At 44.5% G+C, this 15,927-nt stretch overlaps 1 protein-coding gene across 1 annotated transcript in view; it reads right to left on the minus strand.

Annotated features, from left to right (window-relative positions):
- Positions 1–15,927, minus strand: part of T265_09371 (hypothetical protein) — a gene marked incomplete at both ends in the record, with an annotated part of 67,259 nt that overhangs the window by 36,561 nt on the left and 14,771 nt on the right. Inside the window, 6 exons of the mRNA XM_009175414.1 lie at positions 1–150; positions 1,254–1,605; positions 3,165–4,034; positions 5,021–5,162; positions 10,411–10,601; positions 15,474–15,875. The exon at positions 1–150 is cut by the window's left edge and continues 387 nt beyond it. Of these exons, the coding sequence (XP_009173678.1) occupies positions 1–150; positions 1,254–1,605; positions 3,165–4,034; positions 5,021–5,162; positions 10,411–10,601; positions 15,474–15,875 (2,107 nt within the window). The remainder of the gene's footprint in view (positions 151–1,253; positions 1,606–3,164; positions 4,035–5,020; positions 5,163–10,410; positions 10,602–15,473; positions 15,876–15,927) is intronic.

The following is a 15,927-nucleotide window of genomic DNA, read 5'->3' on the forward strand; positions in this document are numbered from 1 at the left end:
GACGGCACAACCGTGCCCAGCACACGACGCTGTTTTTTGCATAGAAGAATCCAATTGGTGAACAAATAAAGAATACGATCCGAACGTCTGGACCGGTTGCCCTCGGTACGAGTTTGCGCAACTCCATCTGATGAAGAAAAACAGAAGTACCTAGAAGCACGTACCTAAAGATCCTATTCTGAAGATGAGCGAAGACCCCACTTATGTCTCCCAACTTATTGAGCAGTGCACTGTAGGAATTTTCGTGGGATGGAGATATTCGTACGGAAACAATCATAAAAGGAATAAGTGAAGTGGAGTACAAAGTACCAAGGTGGCTTATAGGTTGTTTATTTACGGTGACCAGAGTTTCAAACACACAATATTATCCACTAGGCTACCAGGTGTTGAAAGATTGTGGCAAACAACTCATGAATTTATCCTCAATTAGGTACATACGATGTGTTGACTGCAGCCGAAGAGTACAAAAAAAGCCCTCTACACTCCTTCATGCGGTCGGTCCCCTCAACACGCTTTTTTAACCCCTACAAAATGAATCCACAGCTTTGTGGCAGAAATAGGTAATAAAATTTCGTCCTATAGCCAGAAATTTACTGTCGCATTTAGATTTATTAGAAATCACGATCACAGCATTAAGCACACTAAGGCATACGTACCCGTGGAAAGGCAGTTTCTGACTAGACCTTTAGGAGACACTAGTTAAGAGTTCTTTCAGTAACTAAAACTCTGCCTCCTCGTACTGTAAAAATGAGCAATTCTAATTGCGTGGCACACGGTGAGGTGAAAATTTTAGCAGGTCCAAGAAGACACTGATGAAATGTGAGCAGGTTACATGAAAGATAGGTAATTCTACGGAATCGACTCGTATCTTACCTAAAAGTAATTAAAAAAGAGGGAACACAAAACGTTATACGAGCAAGTGAACAAACCCAACAAAATAAAACACATGAGAATGGCGAAGATGGATCATAAAAATGGAGTGGATGTCTACTGCTCGTCGACTTTAAAATTAAGTGAACGTTCCTGTTCTTCTATGACTCAAAAGTGGATGTCCACGCAGTTTTTGTGAAGGAATAGTGAGTTCCTCAGGTGCTTATATCAAGAACATGATAAATAGGATTGGTTTAACATGTCTAGAGGTTCAACCGTGTCCCGAACATAAGTCTGTTTACTTTTGAAATGAATTTGGGTTGTGACAATGTGTCATACGACTGGTTAGAATCTAGGAAGTGCACATAGACACAACCACTTACCCATGACAAAATCCGAGACGGAAATAAAGCGCTCTGACGACTGCTGACTGCGTCGGACTGTCTGGACCAAGTCTTCAACATTACTCTGAGCTTCCGGAGAGAGAACGCTTCCGCTCAGAGGTGTCTTCAAGAAATTCGCCAACCTAGGAGCCGTGGATCTGACCCAGTCCTGAGTGGACATGCTGTTCTGGATAGACAGACGTGTTTTCGATAGAACCGATAAGACATCCATGAGGACAGATCGTTCACTGTCTTCCACTGCTCGTGAATGAAGAGCCTTGATAGAGAATGAAGCAGAGCATAACGACAATTCATCCGAGACATTGTTACGCGTAGTTTTTCCATAATTCAACTACGGTAAGCGTGGTTTGGCGAAATTCCATGCCAGCGTCAATGATAAAGAGCGTCAAGGGAATGTAGGAAGTTCTGTCGTTCTCTCCCTAGTTCATACGGCATAGTTGGAGTCCATCAGTACGAGTGATCGCATGCATCTTAGTTACTACCCAAAGAATCCCAGAGGGTTATAACCAACCTACAGAATATGCCTCAATCCTCCGTGAACAGAACTGGAAGAAACATGAGTTTCAAGCACTCTGCAGAAACCAAAAGAATTAAACTCTCTTTTTTAAAACTTCTAAAGGTAGCACACCACCGTAAACCAGACCGAATTAGTTGAGTCTCCTGTCGAAACCAAATTTGTGTGCAAGAGTGTATTTGTTGGGCCCCGTAATCCGTAGAAGAACACGTCTGCTGAAACATCCCACAGTTGGACGTTGATTTTGAGCATTTCTAAGGATGCCGGCACAGCAGAAGGCCTTGGCTCATCCGCTTAACAATCTACTGTTATTTAGGACATTTTACAAACATAAATCAGGCCTCGACTTTTCAAATCTCTGGGAAACCGTAACAACTGTGCACCACATAACGGAGCTGAAAAGTCCGCTGCTCGCGGGCCAAGACAAGGGACAACTGGTGCACGTCTAACTGGGGCAGACACGCCCGAAGGTTAAACCCTAAAGGGGACACGTGACTGGATAGTCAATGGGGTCGTGTGCGGGGTAGATTGTTGCATCATCACGCGGACTCATTGATTTAGTATGAATACGGACAAATAACCAGTGGGAGTCACGGAGGACAGTAGGTAAAAACAAGTATTAAATCATCGTTTCAGAAGGACTTGGTAAACCAAGCGTCAACACAAAACCACATGAATGGGTACGAACAGGTAAACAGGTGTGGACCAGCCAATAAAGTCGGAAATAGACGTGAACTGTTATAGCGTGCGAGGAGTTATCAATACCCAGCGAAACATACAAAAGAACCGAAAAGCAACCACAAAATACGCAGAGATAGAAACTTCTTTTTACTGAAACGTAGATGGCAGTGCAACGATTTATATTGTTGTATGACTCTGGAAGTAAGAAAAATGCATTGCAGAGGCAGCCAGAAATGACCTTAACTCAAGCAGTTTATGTCTGTCGAACGAACGGTGAAAAATCCCGAGCAAACAAGACGTAGAAGTCATGCATGTCGAAAATTATCCCAAGTATTTACGTAATACATTACTCATAAGGTTGCTGAAAACTTTTCGACAGCAACCTTATGAGTAGTGTATTACGTCCATACAATGTATCGCGATATCTTGAATATCGTGCCAACTGAAACATGAAACGACCTGGTGCAGCACATTCAGTTGCTTAAAAACATCATAAACGGGAGATTCAGCTGGCTCCATGTGAGTCTTCCGTCAAAAACCAAATTGGTATGCAAATGAGTGTATTTCGCTACCCCAAGTAACTGTTTCCAATCAATTTGATAATGACCACAGCAAAAGGCCAAGCAAGAAAAAATCTGTTGGGTAGAGTGAGATCCAGAGGTGTAGTAGTTGAGCGAAAAAATAATCGCACTCACTTCAATTACTTCATAAAGATAAAGCAGCTGTAAGGTTGGCAACTGGAGCAGCTGTGGCAGCAAATATCGGAATGCAATCACCATATGGCTACACGATGAAGAAGTTGCGTGTTGTGACGGGAACAGCTCCATCAGACATGCTTGCAGTTCCTTCATGGTCATATTGCTTGGTGACTGTTCAGCAGAATCAATCAGACCATGCCGATTCTCAAACGAATGTGATCCACTATCCTGATCACTCTTTGTGCCACCACCCTCGTTCAAAGCCGACGAGGATGACGATGATGTGGATAAACCTGGTTCCCTTACTTTGATATCAACGTAGGGACTCTGTTTCATGAGACCATCGACGTCAGACGGAGTTGAAACCATAGGGAACGGTGTATGAGATGTTGATGCCGGTGGTGAGGGCGAACCGCTCACAGAACGACCACCAACAGTTGCCCGTTTTTTCTTGGTTTTTCTCAACGGCAAGGTTGTTGCGATTGGAATACCCGCTGTGCTTAACCTAGGTGCGTTGCTACCTGTGATATGCTGAGACGAAGGTGAAGTGGTACATCTGGAAGAATGACGTCCGGCGGGACCAGCAGGTACAGGGATACTTCCCGGTGGATCTGCAGCGCTCGACACCGAGCGGACAGAACAGGTACATGTGCTTCCAGTGTGAACGCGACTGAATAGACCACTGAGTGAAGAGAATGTCTGTGGACTATCACCCATATGAGAGGAATTGGAGTACGATGTGCCTGAAGAGCCAGATGTTGAGGTCACTGCACCACCGACATCGGATCCAGTACCAGAAGTACATAAGCTGCAGGTATGAGGATCGGAATATCGCGTTTCTAAATCCATCAGACGGCGACTGGAGGCCTGTGACAGTAAAAAAACATAATCTCTCCCGTAGAAAAATAGGATAACCTTTCTAGTCGAGCAACCAAGAGGCTGAAAAGCAAGTGCTGAAAAGCAGGTTGCGTGAGCATGTTACATGAAAAATGCCTAGTTCAAATTTTAATAATGATAATGATGATGACAGTAATTACCGTTCAAGTGTAACGCCCCTTCGGTGCCTAGCTGCCATGCCATTTGAAGAGGGCTGGGATACCGTCAGGCTGTCCAACCCTTGACAGGTGCCGCTGAGAAGCCAGGGTTGGGTTCGAACCACGTATCTTCCAACCAGTAAGTTCGCGCTTTAACAACTGAGCTATCTCGAGCACTGCATTCAAATTTTACTCTCTCTGAGTATATTTCATATGAACCGATGTTAGAGTAGAAGAACTCCAAAACAAATTCACAGACTATGAAACTGTGATCAGGCCTCACAAGATGGCAAAAACCAAAATGAATCTAGTCGGAGTGAACCGACCGTACCAAGATGACAATGTAAGAACACAGTCACCAATGCAGCAGAAACTAGGATCATTCTAAAAAAAACTAGAAAATGGGGCTTCTAACAGGATTTTGGTCAACTACTAGGGTAACACTAAGTTCACTCTGGTATACAGTTGAAATGAAGTGAATGTGTACCTTTTGGGAGACCGACACCAGGACCTGTAGACATACACGTTGAAACATGTATAGAACATTCATGGAACAGATTCAAAGTTGTTAGTTAGAGTGGGGTACTTCCAAAAGGAAGCTTTTGGATATATATCTGAATGCCTACGATTGATCGGCGTATCTACTTTAGATGCTAAGAACGAGGGTTACTTGAGCTAAGAAGCGAAAATGGGTATTTTGATTGCATTGTTGTGTGCTATTTGACTGCACGTATGCTTCAACTCGCAAAGCTGTAGCTGTATATGTTATTAGAGGTGCTCTAATACTATCTACTTGTCTTTTTAACATTGTTACCATACCATTGTAAACGTATGTTCTACATGACCGCTGATGAGACTAAACTGAAGCGCCAAGCAGTTCGCCTTGCTGTCTTTATGAAGTCGACTACTTTCGGATCGTTCCGTACTCGCAGCGACCACAAAGTGGGCCAGTCCTCCACAACTAAATTAGCCGGACTATTGAGCCCCGGGCAGGAGATCCAAGAAAGAACCTAAAATGAGCATGTTGAGCCAGGGGGTACGCAGGCCACATCGTAACAAAACTCTACCTATGAAGGAAACTACTCACATGGTTGCTGAAAACTTTTCGACAGACTACGACTGGTTTCGCGCTTCCTAGGGCTTGTCAGGTAGGCGCAGTACCGTAGTTTTCGTCTACCTTATGTTCCACGTAAATTCAAATTGGACTTGTTACCATAAATATACCCATTTGCATATCAAATTGGTTTTTACGGGAGACAACTGAATCTTTCGTTTATGATATAATAGGCGGCTGCACAAAGGCCACCTCATGTTTCAGTTAGTACGATATTCGAGATATCGTAGTAGATTTTCATAAAGGAAACCATTCACGAGGTTACTGAAAACTGTTCATGAAAAACGAGGGATTCAGTTGTGTCTCCCGTGAAAACCAAATTGATTTGCCAATAAGTGTATTTGTTGAAATCAGTCCAATGTGGGTTCAAGTAGAACATAGGATTGACGGAAACAACGGGGACTGTACCCACCTGATGAGTCCCAAGAAGCGCGATACCCCCCCGTGGGCAGCAACTTTGTGAGTAGTATCCCTCTCAAATATCGTACCAACTTAAACATGAGACGACCTTTGTGCAGTACATTCAGTTGAAGAATATCATAAACAAGAGATTCAGTTGAGCCCCCCGTGAGAACCAAATCGATACGCGAATGAGTGCATTAGTCGAAAACGCCACCTACTTCAACTGCCTTGTGGGTCAGCCTTACGAGGACAAGGCTCACAGGGAAACACATCCCTCATTGGCTCTGGCGAGCAAAAACTAATACATGTCCATAAAGCTAGTGTCTTTTATTTAGCACTTTGACTTATACCTGCCAATACGACTCAGTATCTTCTAACTCTACAAATTTGGCTTTTATCCCTGGTCATTTACATAGAATAATAAGGACTAGACTGCGCTACTAACACCAAGGGATCTATTCAACATAGCAACAATCTCTGTAAGGCTGATCGGATATGTCAACAGACCTCCTTTGGTCTTGCGAAATCGATTATTGATGCCCTCAAAACACGCATCCAAGAAATTACAAGGTTGGTGCAACTTAACACGGCCCAGGACACCTCAGTCCATTAAATATCGAATGATCCAGAAGCGGCGTAGCGGCATGACAGCGTAAGACGTTCTACTTGACCGGATCACTGTAAACAGTCAACCGTGTGCCACTAAACTGGCCGGATCTGTCACAGCCCGCAGGCAACGATCTGAAATCCGAGAGCTTTTCGTTAAACAACAAACTGCGGCAGTAATACTACCAAGTATACTTTAAACAGAACTTTTCAGACCTATCTAAATGCTAAAGTGTGTGGGTAGTTTGACTAGCGAATTGAACGCCCGATTGAAGAGATTCGACAAGCATGAACCATTTCGACAGCAGACCTGATGCAAATGCTCCCAGAGCCAACAGCTGGACGCTTCACATAAATATGCCCTGATTATCGTCATCAGGAATACAAATGTTCAACACAAACTCATGCAGAGTAAGCAGTTGTGCACTCCGACTGACTACCTGAAATTAGCCATAGATTTTAGCCGTCGGCTCAAGACTATCGTTCCTTTTGGAACACATGTACAATGTCGAACCATGACTTGATACATCGCGTGACGCGGCACGTTTCTCTGTGACCGAGGAGAAAACCATCCGGCAACATGACATCCACTACCCGTAAGAAGTCTATCAATAACGACCATCTGGACAATTCACGGACTCGAAACTAGTCAGCCGAATGAAAACTGGTTAGAAATCTAGCTAAAAATTCGGAATTTCACTGCGCGTCCCAAAACACGTCCACAGCCTAATTTAAATTGGATCTCACAAGAGACAGCAACATGGTTCAGCAAGATATTCAAAATGGCATCTGACCGCAGTCTCAAGGCTGTGTGTGACTAGTAAAAGCTCAAGAAACGGAAGAGGCGCGGTGACTTGGAAATGCCGAACTCTCTTCGAAATGATCTGTAGGCAAAGTCGATGGCGATGCTTTGTGGCGATGCCTCTTCTTCAAAGGTGTTCTCAAAATTTGGACGACATCCGGGGTCAATCAAAAAGTCATTGATTTGGATAGGTTTAGTAGCCAAAAAATTCACCAACTGTTGTTTCGAACCTCTTCATCACGCTTCTCCAATCCTAATGCTGTGGGTAAAGTCCATACAAAGTAGTTCACTGAACTCGTTACTAAGAACACTGTTCATCGGAGCTGCCATCTGTCACATTTTCTTTCCAACCTCACTGTCGAGTCAATTATATTTAAAAAAACTTGTCATGTCCACTAACTCCCGAGTAGGATGTTGCCTGAAAACACTTGACGACCTCGAGTACGCCAACGACATCGATATCATCCAGACACAAGCTGTACTAAGTAATCTACATGGCGTTGCCATGCGATTTGTTGTGCAGTTTCTACCCTCAAAGCACAAAGTGCTATTGCAAAACTGAGTGAGTGCACCACCGTCATTAGAACTACCTGAGAAAGTGAACATATTTACCTATATGGACAGTCGATGTCGGATGTGATGATATCGGATGACAGCATAGCAGACGAATCGAATGCTAAGATTCGATCTGCTCTTCTCCAAACCAGGGACCTCTACAGCAGCGACATTAATCTATCACTGGAAGACAGTCTAAAACGCTGCAGCGCATCCGGCGTTGCTATACCCCTCTGAAGCCTGGGTGGAGGAAAAATGATTCATCTGCCAGCGCATGTCTGCTTTATACTACGGAGACATTGGATCAAATACTTGAAAAACTTGAGGTCTTCAGATCCAGCGGGTCAAGCCATGAGGTATGTCTGCTACCACGGCGCATTTTCAGATACGGCCGTTTGACCTTAGTGATGTTGTTGCCTTGATAATGGGCGTATTGATTTCCTGTGTCACAGTGCAGTCACGGCCTATTAGGCTGTCAAGATAGGCCAATCTATCCGAAAAATCAGCCTGCTCATTCTGAAGTTTCAAAGAGGTACAAGGAGATTGGAAGTCGTGAAGTAAGACTGCATCTTGAAGGTGCGAAACGGATGTCGGAACAATAAACCACTTCCGATATTGTGTTTAGAGTCGTTTATGCAACGGGTTTCGCACAGAGGGGAATGGCTCCTTGGACATAAAAGTGTAACTGGTGCTTTAGTGCTGAGTTACTAGTCACTGTCCTACTTTCACCGGGCTGCCGTTTATTTTACCTGAATACCATTCCTCTGAAGCCTCCAGTGCTAGGTCAGCCATATCCACCCCGGGGTTTATGCTTACCTTGTGGGTCAGAAAGTTTTTGATGGCTAAACGATGAAACTACTCCTGGGTCTCTCGGAAGAAATTTGTCGAGCATGGTCTGAATCGAGATGAGCGGTCCAGAAAGTCAGCCACGGAATTTAGCCACCGAAAGCTTAGGGCCACTTATTCAATCTGGCTGCACGGTTGTACGTCAGCGGGGGCCCGTCAGGTAGCTCAATGGTGTGTAATACGTTTAAATCCAGTACTACGGAGGAACAATTGGTGACCAATAAAATGTTGAAAAACACAAGCTTGAGTCCAAACTGAGGGGATCGCCAAGTCGAGCTTCTAATAATCAGAGATTTCTTACTTGTGCAATATGATCAGCGGCGACAATGACAAGGTCTGAGCTCCTCGTGCTGTATACTAGTTGTTACTTCGCAACAAAAAGTATCTTCTAAGGAATCAGAGCTATGGTTGACTGGTGTACATGCAGAAACTATAAATAGAGAACGGGTATTTCGAATAGCGAAGATCCTTATGCACTTTGACAAACGAACAGCACAAAGATGGTTATTTACGAGGATCAAGTTGATTAAGAAAATACCGTTCGGGAGCTGAGAGTTGTACTAATACCAGACCAGCACACGCAGAATCGCCTGAAGTTCGTATACAGTAGAGTCGGGACAGCGATGTTGTCATAAGTTTGATTGCGGTACTTACAGTTTCATAAATTCGGCGAAAGTACCGACAGTGCATTTCAGAGCAAGCAGAGGAACGAGGAGCAGACGCCAAGCAGTATGCATCTAGTCACTTCTTTGAATGAAAAACTTTCATAGCTTGCACTTTAAACGGGACAATCGTTAAATGCGACAGAAAGGGAGCCAGGAGATAAGCTGAGGACGGGAGGTGTCTAAAGCAAACTGCTCTTGATTACTCGCTCTACTGTATGCGTGGTGGTGGCACCACGCAACGACCTATCTGGCGTGAAATGCTTAGTATTCGGACACTCAGAGTGGTATGTGAACCCAAACCTAGAGGGGAGGATGATTATAACTCTCAACCAAAGCATTTGGCTAAAACACCTGACCGCAAGGCAATGGCGGCTGATGCAAGAACACCAGGGTAGTTCAAGGCCTTGTACTTTGTGATCGACTGCCTTGCCATGCTGTTTACCGAAGCAGATTCCAAATGCAAGATATCGCAAGGTAGGCAACGCCTGACCTGAGCTGGTCCATGCGAAACAACGAAGAGCTTTGGCTGCATCGGTACACTCCGTCTGTAAAGTTGTGTTATCGGAGACCTATGATGGCAATTGTCGAAGATAATCACAGACGTCTCCACGTCGCGTAACCAGTAGCGTTGTTGCATCTATCCTCCTACTCTTAATCAGCACCCCATGATCACTTTGTTTTTCGCACCCACGGTTCCATTCTATCGTACACTTTCTGTTGGCAAAAAATGCGATGATCCGAACCACCGTACATATGCCCACGGTTCATGATTGTCGAACTGAACTTAAGTGACTGAACGATGGAATTCGTAAAAACACGCTCAGTAAACTGCCGGATGACACATCATAGGCAAATCCACTTTAGACATACGGGGAACAGGTTCTCCCGGAATATCGAGAGATGATCAAATATTACACGGAATTCTTGCTACTACTCGTTAAATCATAAGAAGGGTATCCAGTGCCCTAAAAACAAAATCAATGACACTGGAGAGCACTCATATGGAAGTACGACGTTATCTGCCTCGGTTTCGAATCAAAGTTCCACGTGACTCATCCGACCTAACTATTAGGGCAATACAAAATGATATTATCTTAGTGGGGATCCGCATTACTGACGGGGCCACCATATCTCGACTGCTGGACAATATTTTTATCAACGGCTTCCTGTTGCGTTGCAGGAATAAGAGGAAAATGAGCATGAAAAAAAGCAATAATACATCACCCGTGCAGAGCCGACTGTACTTGCCTTTTCAACCACAGTGCGCAGGATCCTCTGGAAACTGTTATTCAAGGCTCGTTGAAAACAGGGTGTTTCTGTCAAAAGGAGAGACCAGGTACGACAGTCGGAGCTGAACAGCGCCTCCGTATAATAGGCGAAACTTTGGAAAGTTTCATCTTCTGCAGGCTCCTTGAAATGGAACGAAAAGATAATGATTGATAACAGAAGAGCATAGCAAGCACTCAAGAATACATGCCACGAGACATTAACATGTGTGAAGTTCAGGAGTACGGGTGAAAAGGGAGACGTGATGAGGCAATGAGAAATGGAAACAATTGTTTTATACAATGGCTTACGGTATCTTCAGAACTACCTTACCAAATGCGTTAAAAATAGACTATCTTATAAGTGACAATCAGATTGATCGTGCTTCACCAGGGAAGGCCCATAGTAAGACGTTCCTGAGGGTCTGCGGCGATGCCCTTAAATGGTGCACTTCACAGTCAACAATCCATGCCTGCCAATTCCCATACGCAGCTGATAAAGATGAGATGGCTCAAGTGGTTAGAGCACGAATTTACTGACGGGAAGGTCCATGGTTCGAACCCGACCTCTGCCTCTCGACTTCCCCTGTCTAGGCTTGGGCAACCTGGCAGTATCTCAGCCCTCGTGCTTCCTTCGGATCAGCAATGCTGGGGTAAGCCTCAGCCCTCGTGCTTCCTTCAGATGGCATGGCAGCTAGGCACCGGAATGGTGTTACAGCTGAACGATTTTTTATCTAAGGACGCCCAGCCCATTAGTGTACAGTGTTGATAGACAGCTGAGTACCAGTTCCCATGCTATGTGGACCCGAATGATCTCATTCAAGCGCACGTTTCGAGATACAACATGAGAGTACGTGCTCCAACTATATCAGCATACTACCTGATACTGCGAAAGTAGGCGAAGTGCTGGGAGTGCAAATGTGTGTCAGATCAAATTTTGACATTCTTCATACGGAGAAAAGAACGGAGTACAGCTCGAATGATTTGAAATCAAAATTAGACCAGGTTACTAGGCGCCCGCTTGTGCTCGTTTAGAAACGTAACTAATACAAAGTGCGATTCTTGATCTAACCAGATGTTGACAGAACAATCTGCTTAGTGTTGTTGCTGTTGTCTAATTAGTTATTTGTCCCCACTATAACCAAATCACCGGTTTGAATTTTTAAAAATTAAACAACACGACCTAGGAAAGCTCAGAAGATGGACGCCGAGTATGACAGCCTGAAACCGCTAAAGGTTTATATAACCGATCCAATCTAAGCCCATCTGATGAGTTTCAGTAAGGACGGAAACCTCTCATGGCATAGTTTCCCAAGATCATGCCACATACTTCTAATGCCGATGACCAGAGGTTGTACGCGTTCACTGTTTTGAACAGGCCCTGAATGTGTTCTGATGAGACACTGTCTGACCGCAGTGGAAGAAAAAAACTACTCAGTTGGTCATATACCGATATTCCGGAAAAAATCTCGACGAGCGAGCATTCGTATGAATAGCCAAACATCACATAGAAGAAGAACAATGGTGAGGTTCGAAAGTCAACCCAAGTCCTGAAACTTTAATGGTACAGATTTTTGAAAATAAATTAGAAAGTGATTTAAGATATGGGCATAGCTGTCGTTTGACTCAAAGAATGCACGAGGATTGAGATACTACCTGGTTTGGGTTGGAACAACGGGCCTTCCGTTCAGCAGTTTCCTTCTTTAACTGCTTGGCCTTCTCGAGTTCTTCCTGAGCTACCTGGAGCTCAACAGAACGGTGCAATGTAAACACGACTTTCTACTAAGATCCACTTCAGCAGAACAAATTCAACCCCGAAACCGAGTACAAATCACACACCACATATACTACGAACAACTGCATTAGGATCACCAGTAAGTCGAAGAGTGAAATGTGAAACATCTGACCTCGTCCTACACGGCCGGAGGCTCGCCAACGAAATGAAGTCGTGTGTGGTGTCCTGGAGACATACCATAGATCGATAGAAAGGGAAAGCAAGATCCCAGCAAGAGATACCTGTTGCCCAATTCAATAGAAACTACGGAGCCTGGAAGTTGCAATGTGTGTCAGGTTCTCCAAATTTAGTAGTGGAATTCTATTTATTTTACTGGGCGATAGTTTAGATAGGGAACAGTGGTTAGGAGTCTACAAAATTGATTGACTGTAATACATCGTTTGGTGGGCGATGATGTGGATGAGAGACAGTGAACGAAGAGTTGTCAAGGTAAACTATAGTTTCCAGTTGTTAAATTTGAGGAACAGCGGTTGTTTGAGGTACCTTTGATTTAGAAGTTAGAACCACATGTCAGTCGGAGGATGGAGGGCTTTGCTTCAGTATCCCAGCCGTGGTCTTTGACTTGGAAGCTCATAATGCGATGGGTAGTGGGGTTTTCTTGGATGAGATTCTCGGAGTCAATAGCTAAATAGGCACTAACCGAGTACAGGAGATTGGCCTAGTCCGATGGCATAGGGAATAATGCGTAGATGATGTCCAACTCATGATGGTACTACACACAGCAAATGTATTCGGGGTCGCGATGGGCTTCTGTTAGGTTTTGATGGTACAACGGCCCCATTAAATAACCAGTTGACGGTCACAATCAACCGTTGAACGAGCGAAGCGTGTGGTCTTTTAGACTGACCTTTTACAACCCATCCTTCCTGGAACGAGTGGGGAATCACAGCTACGCAAATGCTGGTCACCTGGAGGAAACACCTTACTGTCTTCACACTCCAGTCAGAGAGGACAAACGGTCTAGTATTATGGCCAATCCTGGTATGGAGGTTCGCTGATTTTCACCTGACTGTTCCCCTTTGACCTTTCTAAAATGGGCGCAAATTGCGGAATGGGGTTCCACCTGGTGTAACCCATTGGAGCATCGGAGCACTCAAGCCCGGCCACAAGGTCGAGGTAACAGATTTTGATCGGGTTTATAGTATCAAGCGCTTCATGACGCAGACAATCTGAGGAAAGTAACATTAATTTTGTTGAAAAACTAGTCAGTATTTTCAAGACACTTCCAGACTTTTCAAAACGTTATTTCAAGCCTTGGAGCACCTTTATTCGTGACAGTCACAGCGCAGCATAACCGACGAAACGATATATTTTGGCAATTTTGATTTTCACTTCCCGAGTGCTAACCTTCGAAACGACGACTTAAAATTGGTCTATCAGCATCAGACTATATGAAGCAACAAAACTATCAATACAGTTCTACGAATCGGAAAGGTGGTCCTGATGTGCGGGCATACGGAAGATCTCACCGTCTGACAATTGGTGTCACCAAATCATTCGCAGTCAATTACGTTACTGCATCAAAGCGATTACCTGCAGGGCGTAGCTGTCCATCAGATACCTAGGGTGACTCAACTACAACTTATTGGGCTTTCGACTCCTAATTATACCTTCCCTGGTCTCCCATTATACCGTGATCCTAGCTACATGGTTCAAAGTTGATAAACTGAACTGAACTGTAGAGACAAAGTGAAATGATCTTGAATCAATGGGTGACAGTAAGTTTGGTTCGGCTAAATATACCGTTCAAAGTAGAATAAATCTGTCGATACAGGAACACGTGAAACCTAATCTGGGACCGGTGTCGACAAGGTATGGAAAGTACGCTCCAGAAACAACTGGGTCTAGCTGTGGGATGGGTGCAACTGAGGACAGATCAGCCAACAAATTGATGAGACACTAAACTGAGATGCGGAAATGTTTTGCCCCACTTGCGTTGCTGAGTGGGAGTGGCTGAGGAAAACATTGGGAATATGTACGGCCCAAATGAGATTAGGTTTTCGGTTCGTGGTGTTTTTAGACTGCATATTAAGCATTAATAATAATTGTTCAGCTGTAGCACTCTTTCGGTGCCTAGCTGCCATGACACCCGAAGGAAGCATGGGGGCTGAGATAGTGCCAGGTTGCCGAAGCTCAGACAAGAGCAGTCAAGAAGTAGAGTTTGGGTTCAAACCACGGACTTTCCGGTCAATAAATCCGCGCTTTAGCCACAGAGCCATCCCAGGCTCAGATTGCATATTAAGTGAAAACATACCCAACAGAACATCTTAACTATCGGTGGTAGGAAATCAGTTGGATTTCAAAATGTGTGTGCTGATCACTTGACCCGACCGTGATAAAAAGTCGCGTGTGTATAGACAAACGAATGAGAGTCGAAATGATTAAAGACGAGAGGTAAGATAGCTTAGGACAACAAAGAGGGTCTAAGAAAGCATTAATAACAAATGCTTTGGACTTTACATGCAAAACTTGATGGCAGGGGTTCGTTCCATATTGCCCAGCATCAAGTCTCATAGTGGCAGAAGTTTGAACACACTGAACAACACAGCTCCCACAACGTTCCCAAAAGGGGTCCACTGGCAAAAAGAGTATTTTCTCGAATGGCCTTGTGGATGAGCGGATAATCCCACCCTACCGTTACGTATCATCTGCAGGCAACGGGTAAGAAGTGAACTGTGATGTTCACACAAGTTCTTACTGTGATTGGATGGACCGGATAACTATCGGTTCGCTGAATAACTGGACCGCAATATACTCTTGACGTGGCACATGAAACTCCACGGTTGTGGTTAATTTATCTAGACCTAGTTGGATTTGGGAAGAGTTCTACGGAGAGCATGCAACAAATCAAATCGGTATGAGCCAGCCAAACTTTGCATGACGAAGTTCGAAATCCAATGATCAGGTTATTATGACTACGCATCCACCGAGTATTGGTCAAGCATAAGTCAGCTCATGATCACGAACTATGTAGTCGTACACTAGTTCGGATTGCCACAGTAGCTGGACAATAGTAGCGCGAAGTGAGTGAAAGGAGTAACAAGGTGCAGAAAGTGAGTAAAAACAGTATGAGTCTGTACATTCTTGGAGTCACCTTCCAGTTCCCACGGGTCAAGATTTTCGCAGTTGCAGTGGTTACCTAGTTGGAGATGACACAGGGGTGAAAAATATCTCGCTTTGAAATTCATTCAATATCGCTCTAATTCGACCAGCTTTACTTACTAGTAGGCACGTGCCAAGTAGACGAGATTGACCCTCGAAAACATCCTCCACACACTCGCTCAGTAGGCTCATGTTGCTGTACACTTCGGTAATACGACTGAAGACTTGTTGAGCAACACGGGCGGCCTGCCGTAGACGGACCGCGGCTAAAGCCAACTCGCAGCCGCTCGCTGCACCCACGAACGTGGATTGGGCTGCCATTATAACCTGAGATAGTTCTTCCATAATCGGATCGGCAAACACGCGAACCACGATGGCCAAATGTTCCACAGTTGACCGGAGGAAAAACTGCAATTCTTTGGCATGTCCAATATAGTCACTGGACTGTCGCTGCAGAAACGGCAACGACTGGCACACCGATGCTTGTGAAAAGTTTGGCGTCCCTAACAAGCTAGAGACGTGCTGGGTGGAGAAGTCGAAAGGTGTATGGTGTGAAAAACCTCAGTATTATGAA

Source organism: Opisthorchis viverrini (genome assembly GCF_000715545.1).
Source record: "Opisthorchis viverrini unplaced genomic scaffold opera_v5_271, whole genome shotgun sequence".
Lineage (NCBI taxonomy): Eukaryota > Metazoa > Platyhelminthes > Trematoda > Opisthorchiida > Opisthorchiidae > Opisthorchis > Opisthorchis viverrini.